Here is a 15,567-nt window from a genome sequence, read left to right as displayed (position 1 = left end):
GAAAAAAACTCTTCGCTTCTTCTAATAAACGGTCTATGGCAAAATGGTTCACCCCACTACTTTGCACCATGAAAAGAAAAAAAAATGAAGACTAGAACTTGATTGGAGAAAACAAAACGACGCAGCGAACAAACTGAAATTCCTACAACAAAACCTGGCTTACAAAAAGGAAATACAAAAAGCAAAGAGGAAACACTACGACAAACGAATCTTCGAAGCACCAAACACCCAAAAAGAGCTCTTCAAAATCATAAACGAAATCAAAAACCCTCCAGGATGTAACACACCAACTCCGTCCGCGAAACTCTGCAACGACCTTGCAGAGCACATCAAAAACAAAATCACCAAAATCCAACAAACCATTCAAAGCAGACCATCTGATCTGACCACAACCCCAACCTACACCTGAGAGGAGCACCCAAACAAACTACAAAGCTTTCCAGAAATATCAGTGGCGACATTCGTCAAACTGCTGAATGATAGCAATAACTCAGGGTCCCACGAAGACCCATGCCCACCAGACATATACAAATCAATTCTTAAACAAGGAACGCCCATGGAATATCACAGGAACGTCCTCAACCATTCCATCGCAACTGGGAAAGTGCCACAAGCCTTCAAAACTGCATACATCAGGCCACTACTCAAAGATACAGCGGGAAACGTAGAGGACCTCTCCAACTACAGACCCATCTCCAACATCCCGTATACAGCCAAGCTGCTCGAAACATACATGTACAAAGCGACCCAAGAGTTTATAGAAGAGCACGGCCTACTAGACCAGGCACAAGTTGGCTTCAGAACACCGAGGAACGGAATCAGCTCTACTCTCAATATGGGACGATGTAAAAATCAATGCAGACTCGGACAACAGCACTGCCTTGATACTCCTAGACCTATCGGCAGCATTTGACACAGTTGACCATGACACCATCATAACGAGATTAGAAGGACTTGGAATAACAGACACCACCCTACTATGGATCAAATCTTTCCTAACAGACAGAACAGAAACTGTATGGATGAAACCCTTCAAATCCAGCCCGAGAGATTCCACCTGTGGAGTACCACAATGATCATCCTTCTCCCCGCTACTATTCAACATCTACCTGTATCTACTGATCAGAATCATCAAAAGCCACGGCCTCACTTGCTACAACTACGCTGATGATACACAAATAATCTTCGAAATACAAGACAACCCGGAAAGAAACAACGCTAGAAAACTGCCTCTGCGATGTATTCTTCTGGATGAACTCCAATTCCCTCAAAATCAACCCAGGCAAAACTGAAATGATAGTCAAAACTGAAATGATAGTCACAAAAAATGGAGGAGAAAATCAATTCATCGCTTGGCCAAGGAAACTCGGGACAACCACAGCACCCTCGGCGATTGTAAAAAACCTGGGGGTTCTGATGGACAATAATCTCACGCTAGAGCCACGTAAACGCTCTCCTCAAGAAATGCTTCTTCCTCCTGCGAGTGGCAAAGAGAATCTTACCGTTCTCATCATTCGCCAACAAAAAGACCACCATCATTGCCCTCGTCATGTCCAAAGTAGACTACGCCAATAGCCTTTACCTAGGCATGCCTGAACGACTCCTAAAAAAACTACAACGCATTCAAAACGAGGAAGCCAGACTACTTCTTAAACTACCCCGAAAAGAACACACCGCACCAGCGCTGGAGACACTACATTGGCTACCAATAAAACAACAAATAAAATTCAAAACAATGTGCATTACCACAGAGCAGTACACAACAAAGGCGCTGAGTTCCTAAGAGACAAACTGCGCCTACATCAACCAACAAGAACGCTCAGATGAAGCATGGACATCCGCCTGGAACCGAAGCCCTACAACAAAAGAAAACTTGGAGGATCCTCCTTCGCTCACCAAGCCCCGAAAACCTGGAACAACCTTCCAAAGTACATACTTAACACAAGAAACCACCTATTATTCAGGAAATTACTCAAAACCTGGCTCTTCACATCATAACTAGAAAGACTGGCCACAGGGGCACCGACATAACTAAAAACATCAATGAACGTAGAGCGACCGCGATACACACCGATCAATCAATGGGAAAAGCGGAGATAAATATCCCACGACATACTAATAGGACCAAACGGGAGACAGTCGCAATACGACCAAAGACAGTAAACATAGCAACTAAGACAGAAAGACTAGAACAAATTATCAAGAGGACCATTACCTTAACTAGGACCTTCCTCAACAGCCCTAAGAACAAAACAGAGTGAAAGGAAGCACTGCATCACGGGCCCCAATGCAATGGGTGAGAAACAATGTTTTATCACTACACACTGCCCACCAATACAAAGCAGGAAGCACAATGCCCCACCACACAAAACTACAACAGTCCCAAGGATGTTCACCCCACGGAAATCAAAGAACATACACACGCTCACCAAGACGGATCCACTAGGACAAAACTGCAACACGACCCCGGCCCTGAACCATTCAAAGCCTTAACCGACCAGGGTCACACTAGATCACCTGAGAATAGATATCACCCACCCAGTCCCACACCTGAAGATTAGGTTCAGACGCACCCACCAATCCAAACTATACTCAATATGATACACTTGGATTAGCGCAACACCACCAAAGAAAGTCGGCCCACGAGGAACCAGCAACATCCGAACCCACAGGTTTACAACTCTAACGGAATCATAAGTACCTGAACCAGGATACAGACCCCACTAACCCAACCCTCAATCTTCTGCATACTTTAACCCACACAAAACCACACAACCATCTATCTCCCAGCAATCTGCACGCACTTTACCACACCGCATCAAAAACACAAACTTCACACACAGCACTCGAGGCTTTCATCCAATCTGATACTAGCACCAAAGCCCAGTCCTCAGTGTATATCGAGCTGAAGCTGCCAACAGTACACCAATTCTCCCACTCTCCTCCTCCCTTCCTCCCAACTAACCCTACCCCACCCTTCCTGTTTACAGATCCGCCAGAGCGCCTGGCGACCAATTTTGTTGGTGACGGTGCGCTGTACAAGTACCGCTAACATAACATATTCCTGTAATTACCTTTTTCAAACAGATAGTTGTGCCAGAAAATCATATCTGGTGCCCAATGCAAACAACCAAAGAACCATCCGAACTGGGACCATATAGAAGGTATATATTGAAAGAAGATCTTATCTTTACCAAAGAGCACGCAGATTGTCATTTTGCGATCTGAACTAGGTCTGGTTTCGTTGGTCACGATGGTAGCATGGCAAGCATTAACGCTTCACAGGAAATGTCGTAGTAACCCAACCAAGGTTATAACCTTGCTGCCTTTGCTATCCTCGTCTCTCAATGGCCAACAATGCAGCACACTTTACGATTGGGAACTGTACTGCACTCAATACCTGACAAATGCAGATATCTCAGTCCAAACTCTTGATTGATAACCCGGAAAAAGCAAAATCAAAACTCTGGGCCTGGATTATGACCTGGAACAAATGCCCCAAGTTTCCAACCTTCAATATTCGTGATTTTGCTCTAAAGCCCTTAAACTCGATCCCACGTTATATATAGAAAAATATCCCGATAATAGATATGCTGCAGTTATCATGAGACTCCAGCAAAACATATGGCCTACCAAACTCGAGACTGCAATTCGTTCATAAACTGTTAACATGGACACAACTTGTCGCTTCTGTAAAAAACACAAGCCATACTGAATCCTTGAGGCATCCAATTGTCTCCTGTTCAGCCATGGTACAAAGGAAATATCTGCTTTTTAGATATTTTAGTCAATATAGAATTTAAACGTAAGATTTCATGGACAAAAATTTTTAATGCAGATTTGGTTTCTTTGAATATTGCTATAGTAAAGTTAATTCTGGTTTTGAAAATCCATGACAAAGCTATCCTGTCTAGATGATTATATTCCTTTTATCCAACCATATTGTTTAAGTGATTCATTCATGCTTTTATAAGGAATGTTATGTAATATTTTTGCGCTTTAGAACTTTTTAATATTCTTTTATCAAATTCGACGTCTTTTTGTTTCGTGTGGTTTTCTGTTTAATCATGTGTTTGTGTCCAAATGTATGTACACATATTTGAAAAAGTTGTAATTAACAACTGAAACAAATGAAATAAATTGAATAAGTAGACATCTGCTAATTGGCAGGGCAGAAGGCTGCTGACCTTTGCATTTTTTACAGTTGCAGGAGAAGATTATGGCTTATATGCCTCACTTTCCTGAGCGGAAGATGCAGAGCATAAGTCCCCTTCTTGCCTCTAACACAAGGAACTAGAAGGGGGATACGCCACCACCCAATATGATCTAGTTCCCATGCTGCTACCTGCATTTCTTGAGAATGCCAGGAAGGAAATATATCAAACTTAAAATAAAGTGACTCTTGTTACAGATAAGAATGATGTATTCAAATCGAATTCTCAATAGCAGAGTACCATACTGGCTGAACAAGTCGCAAGAGTCTATCTAAAGGGAGTCCCAGATGTCATGCTTGTGCAACAATGCGGTGCAGATTTTTAAAAACAAGCATTGGCAAAGCCAATTTCTGACATCAGACCAATTAACCTTCCAATGCTAGATTTTGTTTTGCACTTATGTCGCAAACCACTAGGCCACACATTCACGTACAAAGAAATAATTTACTCACCGTAGTGACTAACGTACTCTTAGTCCATAGTCCCCTTTCCTCCATACTGCATGGGCGGCCCTTCCAAGGGACGGGAGACGGGGAGACAGAACCTTTCTCACCAAAAAAAATATTCTTCCCCTTTAAATTTAGAGGTGTGCGGGGGTGCGGCCCAGGGAGCATGCGCTGCCCTGACTCCGCCCTCCAGTGCCACACCTCAGTCCCCATTGACGCGTCGACAATAGATTTAAACATTGCCTAATGACACCAGTATTATTAGGAGGGGCGTTGGTGGGAAGTATAGAGGAAAGGGGACTATGGACTAAGAGTACGTTAGTCACTACGGTGAGTAACTTATAATAGGGCCCATCCCCTTTCCTCCACACTGCATGAGCGATTACAACTAAATGTAGCCCCAGGGTGGAGAGGAGACCCTCCTTAACAAATAGGTTCCTGAGAACCGCCTGTCCGAAAGCCGCGTCAGATCTAGAGCCGGCATCCAAACAGTAATGCTGCAGAAAGCTGAGGGAGTGGCCCAAGTGGACGTCCTGCTTATGACTTGCCAAGGGACATGGCGCTGGAATGCGATGGCCGTTTCCTTGGCCCAAACTGCCTTGGCCCCGACTGCGTGGGCATGGTGGCCGGCAGCAGCTTGTGCTAGCACTCTCATGCTTCTTTGATGTCCGAGACCATCCAGCAGGATATGGAGGCCTTTGAGGCCAGATAGCCTGGACTTGAGCCCCCGAAAGTGACAAACAGGACGTCCGATTTGCAGAAGCCCTTGCTCCTGTCCAAGTAGAATTTCAGGGCACAACTGACATCCAGGCAGTGCAGCACTCTGCTTCGTCCTTAGGATCAGCAAAGGACGTAGGAAGGACAATTTCCTCGTTCAAGTGGAAAGCAGACGGCACCTTGGGCAGAAATGCTGGATGACCCCTGCAGGACTACTTTGTCCCTGTGAAAGGTAGTATGCAGTTCTGAGACGACCAGCAGCTAGATTTCACTGACTCTACGAGCTGAGGTAAGGCCGTCTTGATGGTGACCAGCCTGATGTCCGAGGATGCCATTGGCTTGAACGGATTGTGCGCCAGGGCGCCCAAGACTATGGTGAAGTCCCATACCGGATGCGGCCTCTTGACAGGCGGGTAGAGCCTCGCAAGCCCCGTCAAATGTTTGACTATAGGACTGGAAGAGAAGATCCCCTCCTCAGAGTTCCTGTAAGCTCCGATGGCTGCGAGATGTGTACAGCAAGTGTCAACCTGCACGCCAGAGTGGCCGAGAAGGAGAGCACGTTGTCCAGAGTACATGCTAGGGGATCGATTCCCTTGGAGTCAGTCCAGTGGCAGAATCTGGTCCATTTGCTTTCATACTGGGCACTGGTAGACTTGCTCCTTGCGCCCTGTATGATTTCCAGATTAGCCTGCGAGAGGCTGAGGTGCTGAAGCGTCACCTGGTCAGGAACCATGATGTGACGGCTAGTTTCTGTGGCGTGGGGTGGATGACCTTGCCCCCCCCCCCCTGCTGCGCCAGTAGATGTGCTGGGCCTGCCGGGAGATGAATCGGGGGCATCTCCCAGAGGCTGAGGAGCTCCAAAAACAATGGCCTGGCCTCAGAATGAGGTTAAGTTGGCGAGACTCCTTGATCTTGCAAATTACTCAGAACTAGCAGAGTGGGCGGAAAGGCTTAAGCCCTCATGACGTTCCACTGAAGCCGAAATGTGTCGCAAAGGGAGCCAGGGCCCTGTCCCTGCCAGGAGGCAAAGAGAGGGCACTTCTTGTGCCAGGTGGCAAATAAATCCACCTGGGGGTGACCCCACTTGTTGAAGATCTCCTGAATAACAAGGTTGTTTAGCTGTCACTCGTAATTGTCCGCTCACAGCCTGCTGAGCCTGTCCACCTCCAGGTTGGATTCCCTGTGAGATGGACTGCCGTGAGGTAATGTCGTTTTCCAGGGCCCACTCCCACATGATGATTATCAGTCTGCACAGAGGAGGGGAATCTGGTGCCTCCCTGCTTGTTGACATAGTACATGCTGGTCGAGTCGTCTATCTGGATGAGGACAATCTTGCCCCTGAGAAGTGTTAGGAATGCCCTGAGCACTAGCCAGAAGGCGTTCAGCTCTAGCCAATTGATGTGGTATTCCTGTTCCTCTCGAGTCCAGGTGCCGTGGACCAAGAGATCATCCAAGATGGCTCCCCAGCCCTCGAACGAGGAATCTGTGGTGACGGTGGCCTGTGGGGTGGGAGGCCGGAAGGGCTTGCCCGTCCGTAGGTTGCAGTCCCTGGACCACCATGTTGGGTCCGGGTGGAGAGATGGAGGAACGTTGATCATCTCGGATTGAGAGCCCCGCTCCTGGTTCCATGAGGGCGCGAAGTGCGGCTGAATCCTCCTCATCCTCAGGCTCGTGTGCAGAACGGCTAATAAGACCACTGGCAATAGACCCAGCAGATGTTGGTACCACCATGCCGAGGTCACCTCTATGCTGAGGAAGTGGTTGGTGGCCCTTTTGATGGCCGAGATCTTGTCCTCCGCCGGAAATACTTTCTCGGAGCACGTGTCCCAGATGAGGCCCAAGAATGTTAAAGTCTGCATGGGCTGCAGCTGTGACTTCTTGAGATTGAGTGAAGCCCAGATCGTGCAGTGTGTTTATAAGGGCATGGGAGGAGTGATGAACCGCTTCCGTAGATGTAGCCCTGATGAGCCAGTCATCGCGGTATGGGTAGATTTGGAGACCGTGCACTTTGAGGAGGGCCGTCACCGTATTCTTGTGCCTGTGGGGGACGAGTTGAGGCCAAAAGGAAGGACCTTGTATTGAAAATGGTAGCCCATGATCCTGAACCGTAGGAAAGAAAGATGGGACTGCCAAATCGGGACGTGTAGGTACCCGTCCTTCAGATCCAGGGAGTACATCCAGTCTCCCTTGCACAATGTCTCAGCAATAAAGGCTGGCGTAACCATCTTGAATTTTTGCAGGGGTAAGGAGAGGTTGAGGGTGGAAATGTCTAGCACAACTCTCAGGCCCGCCTGGTTCTTCTTTTGAATGGCGAAAATCTGGAGTAAAAGCCCAAGCCTCGCTGGGAGGCTGGGACTTCCTCCACTGCTTGGCTTTCTACGAGCGACCGGATCTCTGCCAAAAGAGTTGCTGTCCCAACCTGTTGGAGTGGAGGAGAGGAGGGAGGAGAGGCTGGGAAAGGGAAGTGGTACCCCATGGATACTACAGAGAGGATCCAGGGTTCCGTGAAATTGTGGCGCCAGAAATGTGCGTGGAGAGCTAGCCTGCCCCCCACTGGAGAGACATGGACCTGAAGGGGCGTGTCATGCCTTCTTTCCCTCTGAGGCTGTTGCGGAGGAGGGGGACTGGAAAAAGCCCTTACTCTTCCCTCCCAACCCCCCTTTCGTTGCTTGCACCAGTTTTGAGACGGCAAGCAGTCTGGCTGCCTGGATATCCGTTCCTGGAAGCCGCAGAACCCTCTGTACGTATGACCCCTGTCGGAGCGCTGCTGAGATTGGGTGTACGATAAGGGCGTGGTCTATGTTAAGATGGATAAGACTTGGCCGTTTGTAAGCTGTTTTTGTCCAGCTCCTCGTCCGTGGAGGAGTGGAAGAAGCCCCCACCCCTCAAAACGGAAGATCTAATATGCGCTCCTGGACATCCAGGTTAAATTTTGTTCCCGGTGCAAGGCTGTCCTTCTCATGTCCATGGCAATACAGATGGCACGGCCAGAGGTGTCGATATGGGCCACGGTGGATTCCATGGAGGTCATGCGACACCCGTTTGTCCTCGGCTAGCCCCGTCTTAAAGCGTGATTGGCTCTGGGTAGGGAGTTCCGGGATAATCTTTGGTTGGCGGCAGCCAGTTTGGCATTGGCGTTGGCCTAACGAAGATGCAAGGACGCATTTGAATAGAGCTTCTTCCCGTACGCCTCCAAGATCTTCTCCTTGCCTAGCAGTGCCACAGAGGAAGAGGCTGAGGATGACTGAGGCTTGGAGTATAGTGATGCCGCAGAGATCACCGAGGAGTGTGGCTGAGGATGGGCCGAGAGCAAGAGTGTATCCCCCTCTATCTGCCTGTACTTGGCGCCCAGGCATCGATTGATTGGCTGGGGTTTGAGTCAGCCCTTCTTGGCCAGGGAGACTACATCGGTTTGCAGTGGAATCCCCGTTTGGCAGAGGGGCATCGCGTGAGGACTTCCGCCTTCCGCCAGAACCCCCTCTGCCGACTCCTCGACCTCGGGTAGGCCCAGATACTCCGCCAGCCCAGCAAGACGTTTGTGGAAGGCCCTGGCTGAGGATGGTGTGTCCGGATCTTCCTCCTCATCCGTATCCTGTGGAGAAGGAGTAGTTGGCACCGGAGGCTGGGATACAGGGACGGCGGCAGGAGGCTGAGGAAGTGGCAGAGGCTGGTGTGCAGCCACCTGAGGAGCCGAAGGCAGCAGCTGCGCCGGGGCCTGGGGCGCCGGCACTTGTGGTGCCGCTAGCATTGCAGGAAGGACTTCCCTGATGGCGTCTTTGAGGATAACCCCCATCTGAGGTGACTTCATGAGGCCGAGGAACCTCTCGAAGAACCCCGCTTCACTGGCCGAGGAAGTGGCAGGGGGTGCTTACGGGGTAGCTTGGAGCTGCTAGAGCCGCTGCATACCCTGCCCGTATTGACGCAGTGGGAAGCCGCCCTGTGCAAAAAAGAGGAATAAGCTGTAGGCCACCTACCTGGTTGAGGCCAGTCCCACCTTGACACTTGTTCTTCGCCGAATGCCTGGAATGGTGTCGGACGGGTGCCTCTGTCTGGCGCGGTGGCCATCTTGTCGAGCTGCCTGCGACCTGTTGCTCAGCCCGCTGGGCCCGGCCTCATCCAAGACTCTTGCGTGTGGATCACGAAACATACCCTGCTCCTCGGGCCTAGGCCGGTAGGTGCGACACCCTCTACCCTAGGGTCGGTAGAGCTGCGTTTAGGCGTCCCCTTGGAAGTATTGCCAGTATTCGGGCGTAGCCCCTCAGCCATATTGCTGTTACAAGGACGGAGCCCCTCTGATGACGACCTGGTACAAGAACCTTCCAATTCCTCAACACTACCACCGGTGAGGATCCGAGGATCCCTCAGCCCAGAGGCTGGTAGCTGCAGCAGCCTCGGTGCACATGCTGGTAGAAGGACCCTGACCAGTCCCTCCTGCACGGGAGAGTCCCTGGGAAGGAGTCTCCTTTGCGGGGTGCGATGGGGAATATCGGGCCTACCTTGGGCTTGGCTCGATGTTTCAAGTTCTTGAGGTCCTCTGGAGGTGACTTCTGGAAGAGCTCCCTCCACCTGATTAGTCTGTTCTTCAGCGCCATCGAGGACAGCGAGCCACACTCTGTACAAGCTTGCCAACCGTGGTTTGGGCCAAGACAACATAGGCAGAGGGCGTGGGTGTCTGAAGTTGGGAAGAGTCAGTTGCAGAATGGACACCAGCTGAACCCTGTGGAAGTCAACATGCGCCGGGGAGGAGCGCGACACCTGAGGACCGTGTACCTGAATGATAAAAAGACAAAAAAGACAAAGAAGTATCCATGCATGGAATGACAGAGCCGAAGCCAAACCCAGGAGCACTGGTGAATTCGGCCTGTTCCTGTCGACGCGGAAAAGGGGACTGAAGTGTGGCGCCGGAGGGCGGAGTCAGGGCAGCACATGTTCCCTAGGCCGCACCCCCACACGCCTCTAAATTTAAAGGGGAAGAAGATTTGTTCTGGTGAAAAAGGTTCCGGAAGAAGATTTGTTCTGGTAAAAAAGGTTCCGTCTTCCGTCCCTTGGAAGGGACGCCCATGCAGTATGGAGGAAAGGGGACGGGACGCAAGAGTATGGAAATGTGCTGCTTTCTGCCCAGGAAAATTCAAGAATTAAAACAAGCGATAATGTTAGGACGTGAAGGTTCTTTTAATTTCAATATTTCACTTACCGGATATTGTTTACACAGTCTTCATGAGCTTCTGAAAGTGTTTTTATGTGCTTTGAGGATAAGGGGTCAAAAAGTAACACTTCAGTCTGTTCACAGGCCACTGTCAGCACTGACCTGAAGAGAACACAAAAAACAGTTAAGAACGTGAAACCTTTGTACTCAAATGTCCAGGGAAAAAAAAATGAATTTAGCAAACCTTTTCATGTATTGTAGAACTATACTTATATTGTACTTTATGGATCATTTGAGGAAAGAGGTGGAGGGGAATGAGCAACCTAGAATGCAAAGCTTTATAAGGAAACAAAAATCCCAGTCCATCCTTTTTATGGTTCACTAATAACACAGTTTTTTTAAAAACTATTTTTATTAGTTTATTCAAACAAACAATGCAAACCAAACTTGCAGTATATTTCATAACATTTCCATAATATTTCGCTTAATTATGTTCACTGCTCCCCTTATCCCTCCCCCCCCTTCCGAGCCTACTACTTCTCACATTCTGTCCCTGCATCTTATGGTAGGGTCTCCCCTTCTATGGGTTCCGTTGGGTCTTGTATTGACCCAAACAACTCTGCTATTAATAATTTCCAGGCCATCAGGTTCTCGGTCTCCTCCTCCCCCCCAGCACTGCTCTCTTCTAACCATACCATGGTCTCCGCCTCTGCCCATTTCTGCAAATCTTTCCACCACACCTCTAATCGTGGCCTGTGGCAGGTCTTCCACCCCATAGCAATTCTCTTTGCGAGCGCATATGCCAGGTCCATTAGTTTGCTCACATGCTTAAGTTCCTGTGGTCTAGGGAACCCCCCCAACAAACAGGCCCACACTGTATCCACCACAATCTTGACCCCTCTTTCTGCTAGCTTTTGTGCCACTTCGCTCCAGAAGCGCTCAATAACCGGGCATGACCAAAACATATGCACCATGCCCGCATTCTCTTCATCACACTTAGGGCATGCTTGCCATCCTGCATTTTTAAACCTTGATATCCTCTGGGGTGTCTATACGCCCTATGCGTGATATACAATTGTATCTGCTTTAATCTCACATTCCTCGACACCTTCCTGTGATACCCTTGGGCTCGTTCCCACAACCCATCATCCATCAGGGCTCCCACTTCCGCTTTCCAGTCTAGTCTCAATTGTACTACTTCCTTACCAAATTCAGACATCATCTCGTATATTCTTGATATCTCATGTCCCCTGCTATATCAGATATCATGTCTATGGTAGCATCTGGTTCTTCCTCCAGTACCACTTCAGGCCATGTTCTCTTAATTCTCTGCACCATTCTGTCATACGTGATATACTGGCCTGTGTGTAACCCAGCTTCCTCACCCAGCACCTCAAAACCTATGATCGTCCACTCTTGCCAAATATCACCCATTGTTGCTAACACAACCGGTTCCCAGTGGTTTCTGATTATCATCCTTAGTTGCTTTTCTCCCCCTGCCAGTGCAACTAGTGGTACTTGCGGGGAACATGAGGATGGGTTCTCCATCATCTGGCATGCCCTATGCCACATCTTCCACCCAAGTATCATCAACTTGGGACGCCCTTCCATTTCTGTTTTGGGCAACCACATCATCTCTTTCAAGTAAAATGGGGCACAATCTTGTCCAAACAACCTGGATTGGATTAAGAGGTCACTTCATCTGAGAGCCATTTAGCAACATATTGCAGTTGGCTTGCTACATAATAGACTTCATATTTGGGCAGTTTTATACCCACTTTCTCATGGAAATTCTGTAGCTTCCAGAGGGCCACTCTGTTCTATGTGCCATGCCACAGGAAATCCCTGCACATACTGTCCAGTCTAGTGAAGAATTTCTTTGGTATCCAGTGCGGGATGTTACCAAAGTAATGCAGGAGCCTAGGCAGAACCACCATCTTCAGCATCGCCCCACGCCCCATCATTGCTAAAGGCAGCTTTACCCAGAACCCCATGCAGTTTTCGATTTTCTTGATAGCTACCTCTGTTGAACCTATGCTCCTCTTCCACCGTGTGGTAGATGTCTATCCCTAGATAGTGAAAAATGCCTACCACCCATGGTATCTGTAACACCGGTAGTTGTTCCAAGGGGATCCCTTTATATCCGCCTAATGGAAACATGCTGGACTTCTGAGGGTTCACCACTATCCCAGACATCTCTGCATATCTTTCCATTACTTCCAGAATATATTGGAGGTTTTCCTCCGGGTGTCGTAGATACAACAGCACATCATCTGCATATATCAGGATATCAGATGTCATTCGCCCCCTACAGCGATGCCCATCGTATCGTATTGTATTGTTGCCTCAAGTAGATCGCTAAGGGTTCCAGAGCCAATATATAAAGCATAGGGGACCAAGGGCAACCTTGTCTGGTTCCCCTACGGAGTTGCCACCTTTCCGATATCACTGCTCCATTTTTAACTCTAGCCAGCGGTTCGCTATATAACATCTTGGCCCACTGCAAATATCCAGGACCCATCCCATAGCCGGCCAGGGCCGCCAGCAGCCATGGCCATTTCACCGAATCAAAGGCCTTTATTGCGTACAATGACAATTGCTAGCTCACCTTCATTTTCGTTTCCGTATTCCGACTCTATGGAGCCTTCTAAGGTTATTGGTTATATTTCTATTGGGGACATAGCCTGTCTGATCAGGATGTATTAATTTACCAATGACCTTCCTCAATTTGTTTGCCAAGACCGCCATCAGTATTTTACTGTCTTGGTTCAACATTGATAGGGGTCTGTATGAACCGCAGCTATGCCCGGGCTTATTTGGTTTGGGTAGTGGTATTATAACCGCTTCTCTAAGTGACTCAGGCAGTCTGCCCCGCTCATATGCCTCGTTCAACATATCCAACAGCGTGGGGAAGCACCTCTCCCTTGAATGTTTTGTAGAATTCACTTGGGAGTCCATCAGCCCCCGGGGTCCTACTAGTGGGCAACTGTCTCACCACCTCCTCTAGCTCCTCCAAAGTGATCGGTTCATCTAGCTCCTCCCTCTCCTCAGCACTTATCTGTGGCAATCCTATGTCCTCCAATGTTTCTACTATTGTCGCTCGATCATCCTCCCCATCGTCTCCATATAGCCGCCCGTAATAATCTACGAACTTCTGGTTGACTCCCTCCTGGGTATCAACCACCCTCCCGTCTTCCCTTATTATTGTCCCGATCATGGGTCTAGGGGTTTCACTCTTTAATATAGCCATGCCAAGATCCTCCCAGGTTTATCCCCTCCCGCATGCTGTCTCTATATATTTTTTGTAGTTGAGGTTACACAGTCTCTCCCAGTGCCCAGCACACTTCTACTGCAGCCCGAGTATCACTTCGGCACCTACTTTGGTATTATTTCCTCCCTTCAGTGCCATTTCCAATTCACTCTCTGCTTCCCGCAGGTCAGCCAGGATCCCCCCTTGCAGTCCTTTGGATTTTGCTATAGCTACTCCCCTCATCACTACCTAGAAGGCCTCCCACAGTGTGCCCGCAGAGTCCACACTGCCAGCATTTGTCTCAAAATAATTAACAATCTCCTCCCTCATATCCTCCATAAAAAGGGGATCCCTCAGCGCCTCCGCTCTGAGGCGCCATGTCGGTATCCTCGCCCTCGGGGGACGATATGGCTATCCGAGGATCAAAGGCGAGTGGTCTGAGAGGTCCCTCGCTCTGTATTCAAGGTACGTGGTCTCTGCCAATATCTCTGGTGTGACAAAGACATAATCTAGCCTCGTATATAATGGCTGCGGGGCAGAATAATGCGAATAATGCCTTGCGCTCTCCATGCATCTTCAAACCCAAAGTCATTTAGCAGTGTCTGCAGCGCTTTAGCAGCTGGGGTAGGTCTATCTATTTTCCCGTCTGATCTATCCACTTTAGGGTTTAGTACACAGTTGAAGTCCCCCACCCCCCAGATCACCGCACTCCCCACACATGCTAAGGTTATTACACAATGTTTTAAAGTATGCCACTGTATTCTGGTTCGGGGCGTACGTATTCACAACACTTATCTCCCTATTTTCCACCAACCCCCTCATTATAACCACCCTCCCATCCATCTCAACCAGCGTCTGTAGCAGCTGAAATGGGATGTGTGGCGCCACCCAGGTAATCACTCCACTGGCATACGCCGAATATGACGAACCCACCACAGTCCCCTTCCATTTCTTCCCAACCATCTCCAATTTATCTCGCGTCAGATGCGTTTCTTGCAGTAGAGCAATATCTATCTTCTGCCTACGTAGGTATAGCATGACCTTATTCCTCTTCAAGTAACTATTGAGCCCCCCCGACGTTCCAGGTAACTACTTTAAGATCCCACATGGCATGGCAGAATCCCTCTCCTCCCTTCCCCTGTCTGGTCCAAATCCATTTTCTTGACTCGTCTGTATAGGCTTGTATCCCCCCAACTTAAACTACCCACTAAAAACACAACAAACCCCGCAACCTCCCAACCACCCACCTCTCTGTCCCATCCCAACAACACCCTCCCCAACTGTTGCCCAGCTCCATCTCTGGATCTCAGGCACCCCCGCATCTAGCCCTTTCTGGCAATAGTGCATACTCGCGGCTCAGCAGGGTCAAGCCGCCCTAGTGGCTGTCTTACTACTAACTCCTGGGGGGGTAGGTTGCCTCCATTCGGCTGCTCCTGTTTACTACATCTAGTACTTCCCAGTCAACTTATGCTTTTGGTTATCTGGTTATCTATATTCCAGTCCAACAGGATCGATAAGTCCGAAAGTGACATAATACAATTCAAATGTTCCAACATTTCTCAATGGGGCTCCCCCCACACTAACACCCTAGTGATCCTACTGCATCCCCCTCACTTATCGTGCTTCACGTGATCTTGTTCCTCATCTCGATCCGGGCAGCCCTGCAGGTCCAGCCATGCAGCCGTTTCCTCTGGGGTCTCAAAAAAGAACGCTTTACTTTTGTGAAAGACTTAACCTCGCAGGGTACAAAAGCATGTACTTGATCCCAGCCGCGCGCAGTCTCCTCTTGACTGC

The 15,567-nt window shown here is 49.0% G+C and overlaps 1 protein-coding gene across 2 annotated transcripts in view; it reads right to left on the bottom strand.

Moving 5' to 3' along the window:
- DCAF10 (DDB1 and CUL4 associated factor 10) overlaps positions 1–15,567 on the bottom strand; it is a 525,958-nt gene that overhangs the window by 431,120 nt on the left and 79,271 nt on the right. For both annotated transcript variants that reach the window (XM_069630373.1, XM_069630372.1), the window contains exon 2: positions 10,572–10,685. In XM_069630373.1, coding sequence (XP_069486474.1) covers positions 10,572–10,685 — 114 coding nt within the window. The remainder of the gene's footprint in view (positions 1–10,571; positions 10,686–15,567) is intronic.

This window comes from Ambystoma mexicanum, chromosome 6q, assembly GCF_040938575.1.
Source record: "Ambystoma mexicanum isolate Mex_15411 chromosome 6q, UKY_AmexF1_1, whole genome shotgun sequence".
In the NCBI taxonomy this organism is placed as follows: Eukaryota; Metazoa; Chordata; class Amphibia; order Caudata; family Ambystomatidae; genus Ambystoma; species Ambystoma mexicanum.
The sequence above is the reverse complement of the archived record's forward strand: the minus strand, read 5'-3'. Positions and strand labels throughout refer to the sequence as shown.